Source organism: Manis pentadactyla, chromosome 2, assembly GCF_030020395.1.
Source record: "Manis pentadactyla isolate mManPen7 chromosome 2, mManPen7.hap1, whole genome shotgun sequence".
Lineage (NCBI taxonomy): Eukaryota > Metazoa > Chordata > Mammalia > Pholidota > Manidae > Manis > Manis pentadactyla.
In genome coordinates, this window is record NC_080020.1 from 213,135,352 (window position 1) to 213,160,146 (window position 24,795).

The following is a 24,795-nucleotide window of genomic DNA, read 5'->3' on the forward strand; positions in this document are numbered from 1 at the left end:
AATGACAGGCAGGACCCCCAGGGCCCAGTGACCCTGCCTCAGCTCCCTGAGCCCACAGGGTGTGTAGGGAGATGGGAGGGAACGAGCTCAGGGTATGTGAGAACCAGCGCAACCCACAAGTGTCTGTAACTCCTGGAGCCCTGGTATCAAACCACAGTCTTGCTTCTGAGTTCGTTGGCTGACCATTTCTTGAGTGCATGTCTCTTGCCAAAGGATGGAGAGATTATTAAAAATTTGTATGATCTTAAAAACAGCACAGCACCAGCAGTCAGAACCCCTGTGCACTGCCCTGGGGGTGTCCTGGGGTGGGTCCCTCCTCCTTATGGCCTTCTATTCCTCACCTGATGTCTGGGGCATGTCAGTGAGCCCACAGGTAACAGAGCTCATGTGAGACGGGCTAATGTGAACATAGGCAAAGGCAAGAACACTGCTACCTTTACAAGTCAAGGATGGCAGCAGACAGTCTCCAGGTCCCTCTCCATCCCCAGCTCCATGGTTCTAAGGGCTGATGGGATATGGTGTAGTGGAGCCAGAGCTTTCCTTGACCCATCTCTCTAATTAACCCAGGGCACCACTGATGTGCCCAGAAGCAAGGATGACAGACTATCCATTTCAGCACATGCTCCTATGATTCAAGAACAGATGCCAATTTCAGTGAGAAAATTTTATGTGTTTCATATAAATTGATCGGGTCTATTTCTGCTAACTGCAGTATCCATTCACCACAGAACAACTATTAGAGTTAATAGAATTTGTAGCTAGAGCCATTATGTTCCAAGCACTTCAGGGGATGACGACATTGCTGGAAGCCAGGCTTCATGGGGCCCAGCACGCCTCGCTCAGACCCTGTCTTCTCACTCACTGGGGTCTTTGTGTCCATCAGAGCCTCTGCAGTCAGGCCTGCAGGCCCAGCCAAACTCACTGCAGCAGCCAACCAAGTAGTGAGGATTCACCCAGTTCCTAAATAAGTAAATGTATTCTAATCCAATTCCCCAAAGTCCCATCATCTTATCCCCTGTTGACATCACAGACAACCCAGTGCCAGCCTGGGGAGAGAGAGGAAGCAGGATTCCTCCTTTAGCTATAGCTCTTTACTGTGTGCCGTTTTGGAGGCGGGAGGCCCCAAGGCCTTGGGAGGACAGGCAACCAGGCAGGAGCCCCACTCTCTCTGGGGGAACTCATATTGGACTCTTGGGTTCATTGCATCATTAACAGTTTTCCCCAGAAATGCCCAGTGACAGAATGTGGGACTTCCTGAGGGCAGCAGTGGGCAAGTCTGCCATCGGGGACCCAGATCTAGCCCAGGGTTTCTCCAAGCATGGGTAAAAATGCAGATTCCTGGGCCCTGCAGACCTGTGGAATCTGAATGCCTGGGGCTGGGAGGTCAAACTCTGCATCTTCAGCACGCTCTCAATGAAAATTTGATTTGAAACAAAGTTTAAGAACCCCAGACAGCAGCCTGACCACCTCAGCTCAGATGAGGAACCTGGGCCTCGGGACAGTAAGGAGGCAGGCAGAGCTCCCGAGCACCCCTGTAAGGTCTCATCTCAGACAGCAGAGGCCTTGCACTGTGCTGCTTCCTCTTTCCACAGCACTGATCGCCACCAGTCTCTGAGCATTGCTGTGTGCCACGAACTGTGCTGGGCTCTTGCCTATGTGTTATCTCACTCACTGGTATCATAAGGTTTTCCCCCTTTTTATAGGCAAGGAAACTGGGCCCACAAGAGGTTAAGTAGCTTGCCCTAAGTTACATAATTTGTGTAAAAGACTGAAGAACATGTTTTTTAATCATGTAAAAAGAGTTAAGTTTTCTAAGCCAAATGATCATTTCCAAATGATAACATTTGGAAGAGCAAAGTTGTAAGAAAGAAATCTTCAAGGAATCCCACTATTGAATAGATCTCTAGGGGAATCTCTCATCTCTGAGAAGCCCCGTTTCTAATGCCGGGTTTTGCTTAAGCGGAGCGCATCTACATCTCACTGATACTCAAAACAGCAAGCTAGGCCCACAGTGCCCCACACACAGTTAAGAAAGCTGATAATTGTCACTAATTGGAGTCCCTCTGTGCAACCCAGCCTTTACTAATGTGCATGGAAGGTACTTTGTCAGCACCCATTCAATCTGGGGGCAGCTACTTTTTAAAAGCTGGGCAGCCATGGGGCCATAGATAACATCTTTGGAGGCTGATTGGGCCCTGGACATTTCCCTTCTCCACTGGCCTGCTATTTAACCAAGTGCTTTGTGTTCTTTCTCACTTTACTAATTTTAGATCATCACCTATTTATAGCAAGAAAACTAGTGATGACGCATGAAGCGCCAGTCTTAGCAAGGCTCGTGAGGCCCCACTCACGCCGGCAGGTTCAGCGCCCTCAAATTAGAATGTCACTCTTCATTTGGGTGCGTCTCCCTTCCCTGGGAGCTAGCACGACTGTGCTCCAGGAAGAGAGGTGGTGTGGAACTAATTCGTGATTCATGATCCCCATTATTGACGTTAACGAGTCTCTTCCCATGCAAAAGGCTTTGCAGGCTGGAGAGCCAGTCAGCATCCCTAAGGGGTGGCCGACACTGAGGCCCAGGGACTGCCTGTTTGCCAAGGGAGGGAAAGCACTTCCACAGGGACCTGGTGACAGTGACAGGGTGGAACTGAAGGCTGGGTAGGAGGCCCCATCACCAGCAGCTGAGCTTCCGGGTAAACGTTCCACATTGGCAGGCTGTCTTCTTTCATCTGTACACGGGTCTACAGTTACTGAGCACATTCAGTGTCTTTCATTTGATCCTTACAGATCTCCCAGGTCCCGTGAGGACACACATCACAGTCAACAAGCAATATGACATGGTTTTTAAGAGCACAGACAACCTGTGCTCAAGTCCCAGCTGTGCCACTTACTTTAAACCACTCCTTCCTCCTCTCTGTGCCTTTGTTTCCCCACATCAAAAAAATGGTGCTTATAGTGCTTACATCCGATAGATTTGATAAAAGGATTGCATGAGTGAATGTGTGTCAAGGGCTTTGAGAGGTGCTTGACACAAAGTGAGCTACGTGAGCCACCACTCTTTTCCCCAGTTTAGAATTAAGGAAACAGAATCAGAAAGGCTATGTGACCCCGTCCCCACCCCGCCCCACCAATCAGCTGCAGAGCCATGGTCCAGACTCACTGCAGCTCCCTCCAAAGTCTCCCTGCTCTGACCCCATGCCATTAGGAACAGTCCCAAATACCACCCAGATGCTGACCACAGTAAGGGAGAAGCTCTTGCTTCCTCATCAGTCAATTTTCTCGTTCCACACAGGAGACCCAACTCAGCATTCAACACAGAAAACAGCATTGCCTTCTAGTCAATGTTTTCACAATTCCCCGCATCCCAATCCTGGAAAAAAAAAAAAGGTCACCTAAAGCTGAGCTGAATTTAAGAAGCACGCACTGTGTGCCTGCTCTGTGCCAAGCCCTGTGCTGGGTGCCGTGGGGCCTGTGCTGGGAACAAGCCAATGCAGCACTCTTGAAAAATGCACCACCCAGAGCTGGGTCCACAGAGCCTGATATGAAGCCCCTCTCATCTCAGCACAAGAGAGGTTCTGGTTCCTTTTCCCATTTCCAGTTCTGATCACATCTGTGACTAGGACAGGACCCCCAGTCTGCGTTGCTTTGCCCTGCCCTGGATGGTGAGAACGTCTTCATCCAAGATTGATGCTTGCAAATTATACTGTGCTCATCATTTTTTTAAAAAGTCCCATGTCCTTGGGAAAGTAAGAATCAATGCTGTTACTTCAGAACTGCCCCACCTTGGGCCCCACTGGAGAAATAGTATGGCAGCACCCAGCTCTGACTCCAGGATGCCTCATGACCCCAAGTCAGGCTGGGATTGTGGCAGTGCTACAGACAAAATGCCTTAACATCACGCTGTGGCTCCTCTTAGCAACAGGAAGGACTCGTTGCCTTTCTCTCTCCAGGTTGGCCTGAGAAAACATGTTGTTTTTCCCCATTTGTTTTAGTGAAAGGTTACATATGTGGGAGAGAATAAATGATGCAGGAACTCTGGTCTCAGCATGCCTTGACTAAGATAATTTAGCTCCAACGCTAGCAGAGCACAAAAGGCCCCTCCACCCGTGCAAGTGCATCCAACACTTGTTTTTTGGAAAGACCACTTTTAATTGTCATCCTTCTCTGAGACTTGTTAGTTCCTCCTGCAAAACAAACCCTGCATCCCCTTGGAGCCTATCCAACTCTCTGCTTGTGGCAACAAAGTGTCCTGGTCCTGAACAGAGAGCCGTTGTTTTTGTTTTTAATTCATCTGGGCCCAGAGCTTGACAGAGGAACTAGGAGTAGAAAGGCTGAAATGTTAACTCTAGATCACGGGCAGAGGCCTCCCCCACCCCTTGCTCCTCCTGCACCACCAAGAGGAGAAGGAGCCCGAGGCTCAGTCACCTTAGCCATCACCGAGTCAGGGTGCAACTGAAGGCTGCGTAGGAGGGGAGAGAGGACCCTGGAGGAACCCAGCCCAGCCAGTGCCTGCCATGCAGGGTGCTTACACTAAAGATAAAGAGGCCAAAGAATGTACCTGCTGCTGGGCTCTGGGGTAGCTAGAAAGTTATCTATTGCTTCATAGCAAATGACCATAAATGTAGTAGCTTAAAACAACACACATTTGTTATACCAGTTTCTGTGGGCCGGGAAACCAGGCACAGTTCATCTGGGTCCTCTGCTTCATCATAGTTCCCCAGAAGGTTGCAGTCAAGGTGTTAGCAGGGCTGAGTCTCATCTGATAGCTTGACGGAGAAGGAGTCACTCCCAAACTCACATGGTTATTGGCAGTTCTTGGAGAAACCAGTGAAGATCCACAGGTGTCAGTGGAGAGAAACAAAGTTGGCTAACAAGATCTAGCACAATGAAGTTACAATCTTATGTGACATGATCATGAAAATGACAACCTGTCACTTTTGCCATATTCTATTGATTAGAAGCAACTGATAGGTCTTACCCATACTCTAAGGGAGGGAATTATGCAAGGGTGTGACTACCAGGTGGCAGAGATCATTGTGGGCCACCTTAGAGCCTATCTGCAGTGACTTTTCTGTGCCAGAAATCAACCAAATCACCAGGATGCTTTGGGAGATCCCTGTGGATTCTGATGGGCAGAATTTCTGGTAGTGATCTCAAGCCTATCTGTTCAACATTCCACAAATACTTAAATAGTCATAAAGCACCTACCGAGTGCCAGTCCACAGCAAGACAGTAAGTAGAATCCTAGAATTCTACTTAGGCAAAGAATCCTAGAGACCAAGGATCTAGCTGTGTGACTTCAGGAGCATTAGACATTCTGGACCCCAGTTTTTCCTTCATCCATAAAAAAGGAATAATAATCGCCTGCCACACTTCTTTCTGAGCTGTGACTATTCTAGTGAGCAAATGAGACCATTTCCAATAGGCTTTGAAAGGTTCAAAAGAATATACTAATATAATATATGGCTGTGATATTGTTGTTAACATTATTAAGATATATAATAGAAAAATTGGGCAACAACTCATGTGTTGCTGTCTGTAATTTTCCAGTTATTTATAATCCTTTTCTTCCTCCCCATCCTATGAGCTGTGCACTCCTCTTTTGTTTATATGTAAATGTGTGTTCCAGTATACTTTACCTCAAAATTTTTTGCATAAGTTTCAAGCAAATTCCCTGACATCTTAAAGCTAGCCATCTTAAAAAGCAGGGAGGTCTATTTTCCATTTTGGGTCCTCTCATTCAATCAGTTCCCCCAACCCAGCTAACCATCAATTTGCAGGTGAAGCCCTCAAATTCCACTTGAGGGAAATAAATGACTTGTATGGAGGCAGAGAATTGCCCCAAAAGGCCCACTCATTGATGTACATTGAAAAGGGGATTTTGGTCTTTTAAAGCTTGATCTCAGCCATAATGGGGACTCCGGAACTTTCTCCAGGAACAGTGCTTTAAACAGATCCCAGGTGATTGAATCTAATAGACCTGATTTGGTTTTTATAGTGAATATTGACGGTGACTTCATAATAACATGACAGCACATTTTTTCATTTAGTTATTATTTTTTAATTAAGTGACTGATGTATCAAATGATCCTATTCCTGGATGAACGTTAACAAGAAGGAAAAACAAGGCAGAACTTGGATTATCTGCCAACCTAACTGGAAAAGCAGAAAAAGTCACTGGGCCTCAGAATAGCTACCTGAAAAAGAGGACTATTTCTGTTCCTTCAGCCAGCTTTATGGCTTAGGTCCTCCTGACTAGTCCATTCAGCCTGTTAATGGCTTGTTGCCCCATGGCTGCTGCATCTCTAGCCACTGTGACTGCATTGCAGGCAGGAATAAGAGAAAAATGTCTCTTCTCTTTTCCAGCCCACTTGTCTTACTTTGCCTTCTTTTTCTGGCCCACCATTTGGCCCTGCTTTCCCCTATATACTTTCCTTTCTGCCCTCTCATGCGTCCTTGTGTCCAAGACCCAGACCCAGGAGTCGGGACAGTTGTTCTTTCTAGGTCCATATCACATGGCCCACTGGGCTGCCTGTATGCCCATCTGCCCGTCTGTCAGAGACGTTACAGTCACAAGGGCCTTGTAGGGATTTCAGTCTTCATGAGAGCCAAAGAGTAAGCAAAAACTCCTAAGAACAAAGCAGTGAGGGCTTCTGGTCTCCCACACTATTGCCTCTCAGGAGGCAGTGGACCTTACAACAGGAGGCAGCAAATCCTACTCACATAACCCAAGGTTTTTCCTCCCCAGTCTACAGAAAAGAACAGATGAGGGCAGAAGTCAATGACTCTTCAGGCTGCACATGGCAAGGCTAGTTTTTGAACCACCATCACTTCCCACTTAGGCCTCAAAACCAAATCCATTATGTGTAACCCACAGATGGTGAGTCTACAGCACCCATCTCAGTATCATATACTTTATTAACACAACTCTGGCCTAAAGCCAATTTGGGAATAACTAAATTAGCCCCAAGGCCTCCCTTAACTTAATTTTTATAGCTCTGCTTGCAGGATAGTGTTTTTCCTGTGACCTTTCTCTTCTCTCATGTGTTACTGACTTTCCCTCAGGGAGCAGGGGGTGGCTGAAAACACAACACAGCAGCCATCACAGAAGCCATTTAAAACTACCTCAGATTGCCTGGTGTCAGAGCTGTTTAGGATAATTCAGTCCTGAAAGCAGCTTTTATCTCAACAGCCCTGACTGGCTGCCCTGTTGATTGGGAGCTGGCTTGCTCAGAGGTTCCTCTCCATGAAGGGATGTCTGCCTCCCAGCAGAGAGGAACGTGGGCCTATTGTCTTTGTTCCCTGGGAGACCTCAGCATCTTTCAGACATCCTGCCTGTCTAGAGGAACTGTGTGAGGGCAAAGGAGACAAAGATGTAAAAAAAGGTCATGTATGTGATTATCTCTAGCACAAAAGATGGGGCTCCTGACTTACTATCAAAAAGAATAAGACAGAAATGACCAGAAAGCTTTGCATGAATGAATGTGTATGTATGCACACATGCACGTGTATGTATGCACACATGCACATGCATGTGCATGCAAATTCAGTCTGAGAAGCAAACTAGAACAATAGGGAAAATACACAAACTGAAAACTGTGTTGCAAAAAAGAAAAATTGTAGCATGCCCTTCCTCACATAGCCTCAGGTTTGCTCTGTAATCACAGGCCAATTGCTTAACTTTTCTACTTGATTGCATATCTTAAGAGATGAAAAGTAATTCTTTCCCCTTTCCATCTACTGACCTAACATGGTTTTCAAGGAGCTAAACTTGATGGAGGATGAGATGCAACATAAATTACTATAATTAAATACACTGAAATTGAAGGCCTAAAGATTCCTAGCCCTGTTCACTCAGAATCATAGTAACTTCCTTTCATCTGAGGTTACATTTCCACAACCTTCACCATACACCAAATTTAAATACCAAAATATAAATGCATGCCAAAACTATGAAATAAAGGCTTCCTATAGCTAGCTGCTCTTCAGCCTGATACATAGAAAGATAAAGGGCCACTCTCACGCCCTCACCCAACATTGGGTATAAGGAAGGATTAAATGTAGGAGGACATACTGAAACACTAAGAAAACATATACCACAGAGGAGAGAAAAGAAAGTGAATCAGTTTAAAATATTTACATCTGGAGCCATTTAGTGAAGGGAAAAATATCCCTAAACAACTGGTCGAGTCTGGGTGGCACTATAAAGAAAAAGTTAAATTATACTTAGTGTGCTGTGTCCAAAAAAAAAAAAAAAAAAGGCAGACCATGATGTATCAGCAGGTTCTAGGCCATGGTCATTGGAGATGTCCCTGATGTGTAATCTGAAAAGTCCTGCAGCTCCAGTAGTAGAAACACAGGTGAGAGACAGGACCAGAAAGGTGGTATAAAGGAGCTAATCAGCAAATGACCTCAAATGATTTCTATGTTAACATTTTTCTTTCAAGGATTCTGGGAAGATGTCAGTAATTATGGTAGCAGCATAGTTTTTTTTATCTCTCTGAATCTAAAACAGAGCAATCAAATATCAAAACAAAGCTCAGGCACATTTACAACAGAAATTTGATAAGGTATTCCCTTCAAACCCCAAAATACAAGTAGGTGAGGATGAAGTACCAACAACCACAAGACCTGCATAGTACCAGCATCTGAATGAGAGAAGGAGAGGAAAACAACAGGCTGTCTCACAAACCTAGGGAACAGGAGAAACGAGCTGACAGATATCTGCTGGAAGTGACGGAAAGCCAAGCTGAGAGCACCTGCTGAAACTGGGAGAGGCTTTGCCCAGCCCAGTGGAGTGTGAGTGCACAGAGCCCATGGTAAGACCTGAGGGACCTAGAGCAGTCTGACCTCCAAGCCTCCTTTCCAGGAAAGGGCCCTCACTGAGAGGAAATTGCTGGGGGTTAAGTTAATACTGAGTAGGATAGGAAAATAGAGGAAAAAAAGAGAGGATATCCAGATAAATGTGAGGGAAAGAAACATAGCCAGAAAGCTCAGAAAGCAAGCTGCCCTATTTTTAACATTGTATTTTTAAGAAGAGTAGAGGGAGCTGTATGAAATTAGAAAAGCTTGTGAACCCTAAAAGTTGCAGAAAACTAATTTCACATAAAAATGCATAAATATCAAGATCAAATCACATCCAAATTACAATATAAATTTAAAAGACATAGAGGACAAAATAACATCCCTACAGAAAAATGAAAGCATAACAGAAAGATATGCCTACAGAAGGAGACAATATTGTAACCTTATATTTCAAAACAAGCTAACAGACACTAAAGCAATGATATAAGACATGAAAATAACATGAATCGGTGTTACAAAAGATCAAGAACTAGATGGAGAGCTAAGAAAAGAATTTGAAATGAAAAGAAAATATAATTTCAGAAATGAAGACTAGAAGATATGCAAGAGCAATTAAGCACAACTGCTAATGACTTACAAAAAATAGAAGATGAAAGAAAATTTTTAAAAATCAAAAAGATGACACACATCAAAGGCAAAGGAGATCCAACATACAGACAATAGGAGTGCCTAAAGAAGAGAACCAAAGAAGGGGAACAAGGCACATGCTTAAAGCTATAATTCAATAAAAAATTTCTGATAAAAAATGCACACTGTGTGTCTGAGAATATTGACCCAGAATGAGCAATACCAAAGGATATTCTAGTAAAATTGCTGAACCCTAAGGAAAAAGAGAAAAAATATCCTTTGGGCACCTAAGCAAAAGCAGCAAGTGATTTATTAGAGAATGAAATTTAGATTAGCATCAGAGTTGTTGATACTACTACTTTATACAAGAAGAAAATGGAGTAACATATTTAATATACTCAAGGGGAAAAAGTATCAATATCCAAGAACTCAAGAAATATTGCTTCTATGAGCCCTTCCTAAGGAATGTTTTTGAGAAAAAGCTTCAGACAACCAAAATGACTAGAAATATATTACCATGACTGACATGAACATTAAATGTACAGTACTTACAGAAGTATAACTAAAAGATTTTAAAAAGAAAAGAGTATCATATGTAATGGTGATACATCCAGTCAGTGTAGATAAGAGTACAACTTCAAGAAAGTATAAAAGAATGGTGAGCACATATAGCAAAAAACTTTTCACTGATCTCAAAGTTTATATTGATGATAGTATAGTCATATTGTTACTTTGATGTTATTATGGGTATAATCAACAATAAACTAAATGAGTAATTGTAAAATATTCTGATTCTCTATCGCCTGTGCTCTCTAAAACCAAGATTCTTAGTGTGGAAAAAGAAATACAGATGTAATACCAAAGAGGTTAAATAAAAAACCCTGTAGTCCTGAATTTGAATCAGGAAGTGATTGATGTGAGCTCATGAAGTATTTTTTCATATACATATATGTGTATTTTACATAAATATGTAACATACATACAAACACACATATATGTATTTCTTAGCTCTGTTCACTAAGAAGCCTAGAAAAAAATCACCAATTCAATAGCAATAAGTGTCCATAGTACCTAGATTGTGTACTTAAAATACCTTTTTCCACTAAAAAAAAATCAAAGCTTTTGAGAAAATGGCTGAATCCAGGTCTGGGAAAGGACTATTTCATCACACCAGATAGCAAAGAAGCAAAAGAAGTCGGAAAGCTACCATTGACCAAAAATGTGACAATTGAGCTTCTAAAGGATAATAATCCGAGTAATTAAAACTCAAAAATATGTTTAGATTCATGGATTCTCAGTGATATACAAACAACTAACTGGTCAACTTCAGAGGATAATCGAAAACTAATTCGTTATCTTGAAAACTGTAAATAAGAGAAAGAATTGAGCTTGTATCCTTCCTTTCAGATATATATGTGTGTGTATATATATATAATTTTCATTTTGCCCCAATAAGGAGAGCAATTTGTTAATTTTCATCATGTACTCATAAAGAACAGGGGTTACCTTTTCCAATTAATAATAGAGAATGGTGGTGTATACATTTATAGGTGGTGAATGACTGTATTTACTTGGATTTTGGTCATGACTTTATTTAATGGGATCTACAATAGCCATCAAAATGGTTCAATATGCCACAGCTCCCATGAAGTTCAGCTCAGTCAACAAATATGGGTTAAATTCCATCCCATGGATCAGAACCAAAATAGTACAAAAGATCCACATGAGCCATTGAGTGCCCTTCGGTGGTATAACCACACAGGCCTTCAACATGAGGGAAATCCCTATTATTGTGATTAATAGTGATAGTTGAGAACTTATTTTCCTTTGCATCATGCTTTATTTCTTTGCATTCAATTGAGCAGATGAGATGGCTTAGCAACAGTAATAAAACCAGTGCAATCACTGTCTAGCCTATGCTTTTTACCATTGTGCTGTATATTACTAATTGATTTGTTTCTTCTTGGAGGGTGCTGCAATATACTTAAAGTGAAACCCAGAGCTTAATGGATTTTCTTTACTCAGCTCTCTATAACCAATCAGTATTTTGATGTTTGTGGGTTCTTTATACAATTTAGATGTGAATGAGTATTAAACTAGGTTTCCAGTGTATGGTATAAGTAAGAATGAGATAAAGCAGTTCAATTTTTCTTTTATAAATGGGTTTTAATATAATAGTTTGTTTTGTTTTTATTTTTTAAGAGAAAAAGAGAGAGACAGACTTCCTCCCCACCCTTCTCCCAATCCAGTCTCCTCCTTGGGAGCTATTTGATCCTCCTGAACAGAGCCTAAGGGACCAATATAAACTCTCAGCTGGAGAAATATGAGTGCACTTGTACTCTTAGATCGGCAGCTGAGCATCAAGTCCACCTCACTGCTCACTGTGATCTTGATCTTCTCTCCAAAAACCAAGGTTTTCTGCCTTGTTGCTAATGACCCATCCCCTCTGTCTTATGCCTCTGCTTCCCAACCTTGTAAACATCCTAGTTATTAGATTTCCCTTTTGATACTTCCTGGCTCCCCATGGCCTCTCTGGGGGCCAGAGTCCTGACTTTGAGCACCTGCTCTCCTTGACTTGTGCCCATGACTCCCTACTGCCCCACTCTGCTAGCTAAGCTACTATTGGGCCATAGTAGGACTTTCTGGGACTGAGGATCCACTCACCCTGGAATCCTGACCAGACTCTTACCTGTCCCCTCATGGTAGTTTGCTTACTCTTGGGCCTGAGCATACTTGATATGGGCTGTCCTAGCTTTAACTGAGCCCTAGGCTCATGGATTTAAAAGGAAAAAACCCAGACTCTCAAAAAGGTTCTATGAGAATTTCCTGATGATTCTAACACCTTTTCAAGTCTCTAACTTGAACTCAGAATTTCTATGTTTAGTTCCCGGCTTGGCTGATTACACGCTCTGTGTACCGTAGGTTGGTCACTCAGCTTCTCTGAACTTGGATTTCCTGATTTTTAAAGGGATGTTATATCTCTGCCTTCAAGACTGTGAAGTTTAAGTGACTTTAAAGGTATTTTATAAATATATGAAGGTACAGTGCCTGACTTATATTAAGTGCACAATAAATACAGAGGTTTGTGCCCCCTGTATGGTCAGAGTTTTCCTCTCAGGTTATCTGAGGTTCAGTACTCCCCACCCCCAACCACACACACACACAGAAGGAAACATAAAACAAGTCAGGAAACAAACAGCTTGTACCTGAGGATCAAAGCTCACCTTGGCTTCTCCTGCCCCTGGGACTACTCTTACTAATTCTCTTGCCTCTCAGGTCTGGACCTGCCTGCTTTGATCAGCAAGGTTGTGTCCAGTGCCTTCCACTCCAAGAGACACTTCTGAAAATCAGCCTAGAGTTGTCTCTCTCACGGTTCCAACCCTACCTGCCTTAGCTTAGAACTGATCTCATGCCCACCCTGCCCAAAGTACCTGCCAGACCTTTCTGCTCCCAGGGTCCCATGTTCCAGATAGCTCCTGGGGAGCCCTTCCAGTCCCACAGTAATTAATGCCACCAGGATCAGAACAATAGTCTGTCCCTCCAGCAAGGATCTGGAAATTACTGTAGTCTGTTCCCAGCAAGCCTCAACCCAGCACTCAGCTGCGGGAGGCCAACACCACGTTGGGCACTTTCAGAAGAACACTAGAAGTGAAGCAGAATAGCAATTGTCCCCACCCCTTATATAAAAGCCATCCACCGTTCTGGTGACCTCATCTTGAAAAACAGATTCTATAGCCTTAAAGAAAGTCTTGAGAATCAGGGACAATCGAAAAGTCTTCAAGTCTCCAGGGCAGAAAACTGGAAAAGGCTTGATCACACCAAAGGATCCTTACGCAGAGAAGGAGGAGCCCCCAATTTTAGTTCTTCCTCCAATGCTGACTTATTCAGAAAAGTCACTTCCCTTCTCTAGAATGTTCTTTCACCATTTGGACAGTAAAGTAAGGAGGACTAGGTCACAAATCTGGTTGATTCTACGTAATACAAGTATTCTCCCCGAATCACCCCCCAAACTAGTATATACTAATCCAAATCTCAAAAGCCCTGGAATCTATACTTCCACAGAATCAGGCAGTTTGGGAATTCCTGAATTCAATGATCTCCAAGATCCCATCTTGCTGTGACATTCTATGATGTTTATGAGAGTTCAAACAGAATGAACAAAGAGAAACAACAGAATGAAGCTTGAGCAAGACAAGCGCACACACACACATAGGAAAGAGGACAGCCCTTGCACAATGGGTGATAAACTCAGCAACCCCACATGCCCAAGAGGTGGTGCTGGTGGGGAACACAAATGGATTCCAAGTAACTCTGGGCAGATTTATGAGGGTCGGAGCCATCCAGGAGAGCAGGAGGGACCACCACACCTTGAACCTGGCTGAAAGCAACAGAACTCTGCCTGGGTGGGTCAGGGGGCTGCCCTGGGATGACGAATCCTCTATTCCCATGGAATCTGCTTAAGGAAGAGCTTCCTCTCTGGACCTTTCCATCAGAAACTGCTGAAAATAAAAACAAAAGTTTGTGTATGGAAACCACCTGAGACTAATATATGTCCACTGAGTTGGGAAAACACTGGTCCCTTTATTGGGAAACAGCCCGAGAGTCCCTCCTTTATGGGAGGAGAGATGTAAATATTGAGATTTGGTGTCTCTGCTACCCATAGTCAGAAAGTGAACAGGAACTTACACAGTTTTAAACTATATTCATTATGTATCTTAATGCCAAATGCACTGTGCTTAGCTCATCACTTAATACTCACAGCAAGTCTAACTAGGAGGCGTTATTATCTCCATGTGTTCAGATTAAGAAACCTAGGCTCAGGAAAGCTATGGAAGTTAGCCAGCACATCTAGACCAAAGCCCATGTCCCTCTTCCTGCCTCACCAAATGCCCCACCTGGTCAAGAGATAGAAGCCCAGTATCTATGGGAACATCCAGAACCTTCAGAACAATGTTCACCAAGGTTGAAATTAGAAGTGGTCCTGCTGAAGGTGAGATGCTCAGGTAGGGTGCCAAGCCTAGATCCTCAGCTGTCTTCCTCAACACACTCTTGAGAAAATAAAATAAATGAATGAGATGAAAAAAATTTTTTCATTCATTTCCAGAACTGAATTAACTAAATGAACCACCATGCTTCCTCCCCAGATTGATGAGGTGCCTCCAAACCAGGCTGCTTGCTGTAGGCACAGACTGGATTTGCAGAATAGGCTTCCAGGAGGTGGAAATAATGGGACAGGATTTTTCAACTCCCTTTCCAAGTTTTGCTTTTTCTCCCTGACTCCATTCTCGACCCCAACTCACTGAGTTTAATTTCCTAAGTGCTGCTGGTGGGGGGATCCATATGCACACAAACTCCCCTGGCACATGTCAGGAACAGCACCAGCCTTGGGTATAAAGCAAGAGTCATTGGCACAACTCACACTTTTAGTTTTGGGCTTTACAGTGACCTTTCATACCTCTTGTTTCTTTCCTTTAGTCCTCATGCCAATCCAGCCCCTTTTATAGCCTAAGGAACTCTACCAAGATCCCACAACCAATAATTGATGAGGCTTCCCCCAAACCCAAATGTTCTTGCTGATTTCAAAACCCTTGTCCTTCCCATTTCAACCCTTGGGCTCAGCATACACATAGGACTTGGGCACCGGAGAGGGTAAAAGCCCCACAGCAACTGACCTAGTTTTCAGGGTATTAAGACTGCCCAGTGTAATGTCAATCTATTGCTTATAATTAGCAACCCAAATTAATCTTTCATTTTTGCATCATTAAACTAGTTGAAAGTCCTCAAAAAATTCCACTTTAATGTTTTAGTGAATAATGCTGTGTACACCCAAATTAATTTTTCCATAATTTTTGTTAAGAACTTGACTTAATCTCTTTAAAGGCAAATTAATTTCTTCAATCATCTAGCAAATTTGTGTATTTTAAGTAAAAAGAATTTATCAAGAACACATTTTTTAAAAGTTTTTATAGATTGTAAAAATGTTAGAATTTTGGCCAACATGAAATCTAATAACTACCCAAGATCCAGCCTGCCTCAAAGATAGAAAGTTTGAAAGGAAATGGCCCAAGGCAGTGGAGGAGTGGGCATGGGCTGAGTGTTCCCGAGGCACCCCCGGGAAGCCACTGAAGGCACTGGGTGCTCTGGGTAACAACAGAACACCAGGAAGTGGGGGGGGGCTTGGAAAAGGAGGACATGCACGGAAGACAAATGGGACCTGCTTCCCCATTGTTTATACTCTGTGTTACTTGGCAAGCCTAAAAGCTACTTTCACTGAGTTTCCAAAGCCAGCTGGTTGTAAATAAGAAGGCTGAGCCCTGTTGAGGGCCTGATGATAGACAAAGCCCCGGTCGGGAAGGCAGGGTTCCCGGCTCCCACCCCTGTCCTGGGCCCCTGAGCCAGTGCGGGTCATGGGGCCGATTCTGTGTCCAGTCGACCCTTTGATCTTCTCTAAGCTTAAGGGATCCTATATGCTGATTTTGGACCTTTGGGAGCAGGTTGGATGCAGGCATGGTAGCATAGATTGTGTGCCTATTATTTGTCCAGCACTGCTAGACTCAGTGAGAAACCAGGAGAGGGTCCAGCCACCACCAGTGCCTGTCTCACCTGAAAGGGGTCTTGTCTCGCTTCTCAGAACTCTCACAGTGCAGGGTTAGCTGGACCCTCCTAGGCCTTTTTTCTTTTTCTTACTTTATTTCCTAGGTTGTGTTTAGTTAGATTCCCTTTGATCTTCCTCAATAGGCTGTAAGCTTCCTAAGGCCAGGATCCAAGTCTGCTTTATCTGCATCTTTCTCCTCGTATCTGGCCCAGGGCCTGGCACATAATAGATCCTCAACAAACGTTTCCAGTTTGAACGTCTGATTGGTTTCTTGCCCCCACCCTGGTGTCACCTTGGAATGTGGGTTTGGGGCCATGGAGCGGACAGCTTGGAGGCAGCCCAGGGAGCCCACGGAGGAGGAAGGACGAGGTGCAGTGAGTGATTGCCTTTCCTCTTGTGCCGCAGTTCACTGGCTGTTCACCACCTGCGGGGCCAGCGGCCCCCACGGCCCCACCCAGGCCCAGTGCAACAACGCCTACCAGAACTCCAACCTGAGCGTGGTAGTGGGGAGTGAGGGCCCCCTGAAGGGCATCCAGACCTGGAAGGTGCCAGCCACCGACACCTACAGGTACGTATGGTTATGGGGGTTTGCCGAGGGCAGATCCCCCCTCCGAAGAAGACAGGAGGAAGGGGTTGTTGCCTGTGGTGCTTGCCCCTGGGGTACCTGGGCGCACCCATGCTCAGAGGCCATAGACTCTGGCCCAGAGCAGGTGTGAGGGCTAGATATGGGGACTTTTGGGATAATGGACCATAGCCACAAAGGGAGATGTGCCCTCTGTCCTCAAGGAACCCACAGACTGTTTATGGAGATGACGTGCATGCATGAACTAGCTTCAGGGCATTCTTTATCTTTATTATTAATAATTATAATTACAGTGGGCTGGTCTTTGAATATTATTTGATGCTGTTCAGATGAAGCAGGGCATGTAAAAATGTTTGGGGAACAAAAGTATGAAGCACACAAAGGATGATGTTCTGGTCCCTGAGCCTCTTTTCCTGGGCCCTCCCTGTTCACAAGTAAAGCATTTGTTCTCAGCCTTTCATCCCACGCCCACCACCCACCCCACCGTATTCCACTAGAGCAGGGCCAAGCTGGGGGAGGTCTGACCCCATGGGGCCACTTAGCCAAGCGAAGTTAAAGGCATGGCCTACATTAGTCGGTCTCAGCACCCAGTGGGCATTGGACTGACTGGAGGACTGGTTAGAACACAGATTGCTGGCCCCACTCAAGCAATGTCTGATTTTGTAGGTCTGGAGTGGGGTCTGAGAATATGAATTTCCTTTTTTTTGTTAAACATTTTTACATTAATGAAGTAAATATGACAAAATATTGGTACTTACTGGATCCAGGTTGAGAAGGGAGACCTAAGTGGTATTCACTGTATTGACTAAGTTCATTCATTCATTCTTTCATTGAGAATATGAATTTTTAACAAGTCCCCAGGCATGCTGCTGCAGCGCCTGAGCCCCTTGGCTGTTGTCCTCACACGGCTCTAAGATGCAGGCAGAACCAGTGCTGCAGCCCTCATTTTACAAATGAAGAAACTGAGGCTCAGTGGGTCAGGAGCCTCACTGCAGTCACACAGTCCAGAAACACCCTCTAGCCACTGTGCACAGCCAGGCTGTTTAAACAGGAAGCATCATAATTACTCCGTTGTTGGTGCAAACACCCCCCAGAGGCTGAACAGAGTGGATGTGAGCTCTCCTCCTCCTCCCACAGCCCCTGGCCCCCTGCATATTCTCTGCGCCTGTAAAGGAGAAGCGCTACTCAAATTACCCTGTTTTCTGTGCAAGCCCCACCCCCCTCACCCCCCAGCACCCTCGCCAGGACCTCAGTGTAAATGAGCTTCAGGGAGAGCCCTTAAGTGCTTTTTAAATGACATTCTGGGCAGGGATGAATAACAAGGTTTGGCTGCGATCAGATTAGCTTCTCTAGGTCCACACATCCCCATAAATGGCCAAAGACACCTGATCATACCAGGCCCGCTACACTGAGCAGGCCAGGCCTCCCCTTCCTGCCTGGCTGCGTTTCCATGGGACATCCACTGTCCCAGATAGAAGGGGGTGAATGGTCATTGAGGACCCACCAGGTATTTCTCTTCCTTTTAACAGTAAAGTAGATGTCATTATTATTGTTATTACTGACATTCCCTTGTTTCTGCATGAGGAAACTATAGCCAGAGAAGCTTAGCAACAGATCCAATGTCAGACAATCAGTGATACAGGTGGAATTTGAACCCAAGGCCCTCTGGCTCAAAGTCTGTGTGTTCTTCCCACTAAATCCCACACTGGACTCTGAGAGGCATGCAGGGGACGGGAGGAACAGGAAAGCGGAGCCTCCGGGCACAGGCACCATGCACCACCCCCTCCAGGAGGCCTCTGAAAGGAGAGCCCAGGAGGGGAGGCCTCCCTGCCTGGAGGGGTACTGGCCAGCCCAGACCTCCATGCAGATCCCCACATACAAAAGAAAGTGGAGGCAGAGAGATCCCAGCAGTAAACCCCAACAAGACCCATTATCCCATCCCTGGCTGGGCAACAACCAGTCCCAACTGGCTAGAAGCCCCCAGCAGCCTGTCCCACAAAAACAGACAAATAAGCGCCACGTGGGAGCGTCCTCTCAGGCTGTGCTCCCCCTCAGTCGGTGTGAATCAGACCCCCTTCCAAACTCGGGCAGGTTCCTGAATCTCTTGCAACTTTGTTCCCCCTGTGTTAAAGGCATGGGTTGGGGGGTCTCTAACACCCGCCCAACTAGTTGTGAAGATTACGTACAAGTTCCTCCCACAAGGCCTGCACACACCTGGTGGGGCAACGATAATGTGAGGCCGCAAGCAGCGGCCAGTCAGCATTCCCAGGAACAGACCGATCCCACAGAAGGAGCTCCTGACTTCTCTGCTTCCAAGGACTTTTTCTGACTTCCTCAGATGGGCCCCAGATGGGTTTTAAAGATTTTGCCTGCCCAACAGACTGCATTTATTAAATAATAATTAATTCATTTTCCCATTTTTTATTAATCACGGCCATATCTACGTCTGGTCAGGTTTCTGATCTTCATGAATTGCCGCGGTTTTGTCACACTGCATTGATATAGTCCGAGCCCAAATCAGAGAACTGTTCCCATTTCTCTCTTTGGAATATTGAGACTAGCTTGCAGCCCCCGGGTTTGCCTGGTGAATGCTCATTGGAAACATACACAAGGAGCCATTTTCCCTTGGAGCAGAACCCTTTACCTGTCCAAATTGGTAAAGAGGACATTTTGATCTTTGGGGCTTTTTTGAACTCGCCTGAGATGGCACCATATCAAAATGGGAGAATCAAACCCAAATAACACTGGGTTCGGATTTTGTTGTCATTGAGTCCTTGGCTTTTAATCCAATAAAGGCCGTAACAGACATTCCAGACCCTCACCTCATCCTTGATCCCGGATGAGGCTCAGGGCTTGAACAAGAATATCTCCTGGTCACATGATTTATTATCAAAGAAGCAGACCGCTTAATGATTTGCTTTTTAGACAACATCAAAATGTTCCCCAGTCAGAATATCCATGTTGAGAAGTTAGGTGTCCTTTTTCTGGAAGATATTTTCTCCATATTAACTAATTTGTATTTAGTGAGTACAGTTTATCTAATGAGAAAAACATGGGACATGCCAAGGGACATAAGAAAATGGTTCCTGGAAACAGAAAGGTTGGGAGCCTTCCTTGTGGCGGCCGTGGATTCCTGGCGGATGCGCGCTCAGCTAACACTCTGGGCGGCTCTCTGAGGCCTGACCCCATTATTGCCCCAGCTGACTTCTCTACTGCTGGTCACAGGGGTGAAGGGAAGAGCGCTAACACTTATCCAGCACCTCCTGTATGCCAAGGCGGTCTTCATGCCTGGGGCTTCCTCAGGGATCCATTCAAATGAAAGCACCCCCTGCTCTCAACCAGTCATCTGTCCTGGGCCCGTCATCCACTCTCAATTCCGTTCCCACTACTGCAGAGGGAGAGGCCCAGAAGGGAGAAGAGGCTGGGGAGAAGGAGACTGCAGGCTTGGAGTGGGGGTACAGTTCAGAGACGACTGCTAAACCCCCATTCCCTCCAGCCTCCCACTTTCCCACCCTCAGCTGTCTCTTCGCCTGGATTTGCCACTTCCTCTGTCAAAACAGGAGCCGTGATGCAACCACTTCCTCTGAGCGCGTTCGCTCTCGCATCCAGACCTGCTCCCCTCCTGCTCTGCAAATCCCAGGGGACCATATTCAGCACCTATTAGGACACTGTGTCTGACACTGAGTATATGAAGGTGAACAAGACCCACTTCCCGCCCAAAAGGAGCCCCAGCCCACAGAAGCGGTGGGCACAGGAGCAAAGCGTCTCTGTGTGATGTGGAGGGTGACACAAGCCATGCCTATCAGAGGCCAGGGGGAAGCCCTGAGTTCATGCATGGTTCCCACAGGAGACAGAGGCCTGAGTTAAGTCTTGAAGGTAATAGAGTTGCCTATGAAGAGGAGGCCAGGGTCTTCCTGGTGGAAGGAGCCCCCGGGGCTAGAGCCTCGCCTCCCAAGCACCTTCATCTCCCTCTGGTGCAGTCGTGAGGGTGCTGGTGAGAGACACAGGCCTGGAGGCAGGGAGAGCTGGTGGGGGTCAAGAGTCCTGAAGGGCAAACCCATCGCAGGGGAAATGCAGACGGAGAGGCAGGCTGGGGCCAAGAAGTGTTGGGAGATAGAATTGTCATGACTGGAGGGTTGGAGAAGGGGCATGACCCAGGACGACAGCCATGCTTGGGAGCTGAGGAAGCCAGGATGCTGAGTGACAGCTGCCATCTCAAGTAACTTGGCTGAGAAGGACAGGCAAGGATGAGGGTAGTGGCGGGAGGGGCACCTGATTACGGGAGACCCCTGGGTCACTGCTCTGAGTGACAGGCCTGAGAGTGTGCCTGTGGGGCTGGCGGCAGAAGTGAGCGTGAAGGAGCATGGATGGTGGGGGTCTGTGCTGGGGAGCAAGATCCTCAGCCTCACCACCCAGGGCAGGCAGATGCTGCCAAAGCCCAGCTCCAAGGACTCAGGGATTTAGTGCCAAGTCCTGTGTGTGACACGCCGTGCAGTCTGCCCTCAGCAGGCGCCAGCGGCCAGCTCTCACTCTTTCGGAATTCTTCCCCACTTCGCCCCCTCTCCCCTCCAGCCTGCCTGCCTACCTACCCCTGTAGGGCTCAGCCTTCTTCCTAACCGTGGGTCCTCGCCACATACACACACAAATTGTCTATAAAAACGTTTGTCAAGCACGGCCCACAGCTCCTGATGACAAGTTCTCTCATGGTTCGCTTGTTCCTCAGGCATAATGTTCAAGAGGCCCCAGATCCCAGCTGGAGCCAGCAGGTCCTGCTAGCTGACCCGGGCTGCAGCTGTTCCTCATTTCTGTCACGGACACTCATCTCCTCACCTGGCCCTAGGGACCAGTGTGGGCAGCTGGGTGATGCCATCTCCACCCCAATCCTTGCTGTGTGCCAGGCACCACGTAGGTGTGCAGGCATCCTGGCAGAGAGGACTGTGACTCTCGGAACCTCAGTCTTTGGCCACAGGACAGAGGAGTTACGTACCTGTCCACAATGGCAGTAAAATTCTAGACAACTGTAGAAGAGAGTTACAGGCCTGAGTATTGGCAGAGTAATTGTGTAGATAACGTTCGCTATGAGGAGCACGGGGCAGGGAAAGTCTGAGGCAGAGCTTGCACCAAATCAATGGGCTGCAAACAGAATGGGTTCAAGTTCTGTGACCTTGAGAGTGTGCTTTCCCTTCTGTACAGTGGCCCTATCTGGAGAGGGAGGGGTTGCAGAGAGAGAGGTTACTGAGCTCTCTTCCTACCCTGCTATTCCCCAGCTCTTAAGGCTGCGCTGGTCAGAAAGGCTGTAGGAAGAATGGATAATGAGCCTTGCTCAGTTGTGTGATCCGAGGGGAACTTGGGCAGCAAGAAGCACCTGCCTCCATAGCTGGCCCTTCCCTGCCGGCCCCCAGGGCTGCCCCTGACAGCTCCAGGGACCCATCCGGGTAATGACTCTACATCTGAACAGAAACTTCCTGGCTGACCAGGCCCTGTACACGCACCCCCTGGGATCTCACAATAACCCTGCAGGCTTGGACAAGCAGGACAAACCTTGCTGTCCTGATTTCACAGAGGACACTGAGACTCAGGGGAGAGAAGGGACTCACCCTAGGTCCTGCCAGGAATTGTGGGCAGAGCCCAGAGCCTGGTGCGTCATGTGTCTCCTAGTGGCGCCCCGGCCCCGTGCCTTCCCCCCACCACAGCCCTGCAGCCCGTCAGAGGTGTGGTGCTGATGCATTGGACTGTGCCTCACCGCTGTGCTCTCATTTCAGGATCCAGCAAGCAGCCACTTTGATTTGCTGTAAATTCTTTATTTATAAAAGATTCACAACTCAATTACATCAGGTAACAATAGCTCACAGTCAATAATATAAAATGCAAACCCAATAAACATCCATTCTGACCAGGGGATGTGGACTTAGATGAGGAAAAACAAAAAAATTACAGCATCAGTTCACCAAGAACAGTATCTTGTAATTTCCCATAAATTGGAATAACTGTGAGTCATTTTCCCCACTTGAGTGACAAGTATATTAATTTGTTGTCATTTGTCAACCATCAAAAATAAGTTGCTTGCAAGGGATGGGGAGAAAGCTCCAGAGATTTGGGCTGAGGTTATTATTCTGACATGAGTTTGTGTAACATGGTTCATACCGTTCGAGGGTCCCAGAAGTGCTCAGCCTGGCCTGTGCTCTCCCTGGCTCCCGACAGAGGTGGGTCCTGGGTGAACCGAACAGCCTTGGCCGCAGGCCCCGTTGGCCATGCCCTGCTCCACCTGTTGGGTTCTATCTAGAAATCAGGGCCTCATTCGCTCACCCCCTTCTGCCTCCCAGACCCTCTGCCTCCCTCACCCCTGGGAGAGGAGTGGACAGGCTCACCCATAGGGATACATCAGAACAGCAGCTACTATGTATGCTCACTGGCTCCCCTCTGGCACTATCTCATTTAATTCTTTCAAGGTAGAGATAATCCCCCTTTTATGGATGAGGAAACCGGAGCTGAGAGAGGGTGGATTAACTATCGAAGGTCACACAGCTAGTGAGTAACCCTGGCAGGTCCAGGACCAGAAAAGTAAGCAAGGTGCCTCAGACACAAAATTTAAGGAGGCACTGGCTTTCAGGGTTGCCCAAGTGCATGGTCAGGGCCTGGGAAGGGAGTGCCTCACAACTCCTGGCCCTGAGTAACAGCGTGATTTGGATCCAGGTCTGTCCTCATTCAAGTCCATGCTTTTGTCACAGTAGCACAGCAACTCCAAAGAAGATCTGCCCTGTAGAAGCAACTAGAAGCTTCAGAGGGAGTGAAGCCCTGCATTGGGATTTCAGGCCTCAGAAGACTGATGAGGGAGGCACAGCTTCTGCTACAATCAGTCCCGGCAGGGAGTTGCCTGCTCCTTATCACTTTAAGCCAGTCCTTAGTTCTGGGTCGGAAATGTGGCACCGAGGCCATCACACAGGAAAGGAAAATCCAGCTTCCTGAAACCTGGTTGCCGACCTCCAGCCTCTATTTTGACATCTGCAGAGCTGACCCCAGCCCAGAGTCCCGCCTTGCACCTGGCACCAGTTTACAATCTTTTCAAACCCACTGCTGATCCTCACAGGGTAGGGGTGCTTATCCTAATTTTCTTTCCTCAGAAGGGGAAGCTAAGGCTCCAACAGGTTAACACGTTGCCGCACGTCCCACAGCCAGCACAGCACGCAGCGTGTGACTCAGAACTCAGGGCTTTCTCGTCCCTCCTCACTATCAAGAGCTGGTTCAAGACCTAGTTGGGCCTGGGCTGGGGTTCAGATTTGGTTGGGGGGCAGAAGAAATAGGAAAGGAGGTTTAGGGAAGCACAACAAGTCAGGAACAAACAACTTCTAAAATATAATAATTTGGCTAAATTTAAACATGTGAAAGAGTTCAGAACGATTTATAATGAATGCAGATTAACGCAAATGACTATGCAAATGATGCAGAAAGGGAGGAGAAGGGCACACTCACCTCTCAGCCCTAAGCAGGGGTGGGTGGCACGAGGGTTCTGTCCTGGCAGCAGGTTTCCAAGCAAACCACACCTTCTGGTTGAAATGATTTTCTTATGCAACCTGATAAAGCCTCAGAAACCTGGAATGGTGAGCAGGACCATTCACATTGCTGTCTCTAGATCCCACAGTCCCTGGACCCTACAACCACTACCTACTCCCCTTCTCTGAGCTAATAATTCTGCTTGCTTGTCTTCACCCACAGATGAACCTTCCCTTTCCCTTAGCCTTTTAATTGTCCTTGTCACCATTTCCATTTCTAATGGGGCAGGCGTGAGGATGAGAGGCTGAGTGAACGAGCCTGGGCCAGTAGCTTCTCAAACCCCGCTCACTGTGCATCCATACAAGCTCATTGGAAGCACATTGAAAAGGAAATGACCTCTAGGTGGGGAAACGCGGGGGTCAGGACCAGAGTCTGCCCCTGACCAGCTGTGTGGCTTCGGGTGACTTACTTAATCCCTCGGAGCCTCGGTGTCCTCACTGTCAAATGAGATTACGGACAGCTACTCTTTGTGGCCAGCGGAGGGATGCCATATGCATCCATGCTTGGACACCACAGGATACTCAGGAATCAGCCCCTTCCTCCCTCTGCAGACCTACAGCACCCCACTTCCCCACTCCAGCCACCTGCTGCACTCAGACATACATAGGCTTTCCTGCCTCTTCACTTCCACTCACAC

The 24,795-nt window shown here is 46.5% G+C and overlaps 1 protein-coding gene across 1 annotated transcript in view; it reads left to right on the forward strand.

The window, feature by feature from the left end:
- Positions 1 to 24,795, forward strand: part of ALK (ALK receptor tyrosine kinase) — a 676,956-nt gene that overhangs the window by 612,185 nt on the left and 39,976 nt on the right. The window contains exon 12 of the mRNA XM_036903608.2: positions 16,430 to 16,592. Coding sequence (XP_036759503.2) covers positions 16,430 to 16,592 — 163 coding nt within the window. The remainder of the gene's footprint in view (positions 1 to 16,429; positions 16,593 to 24,795) is intronic.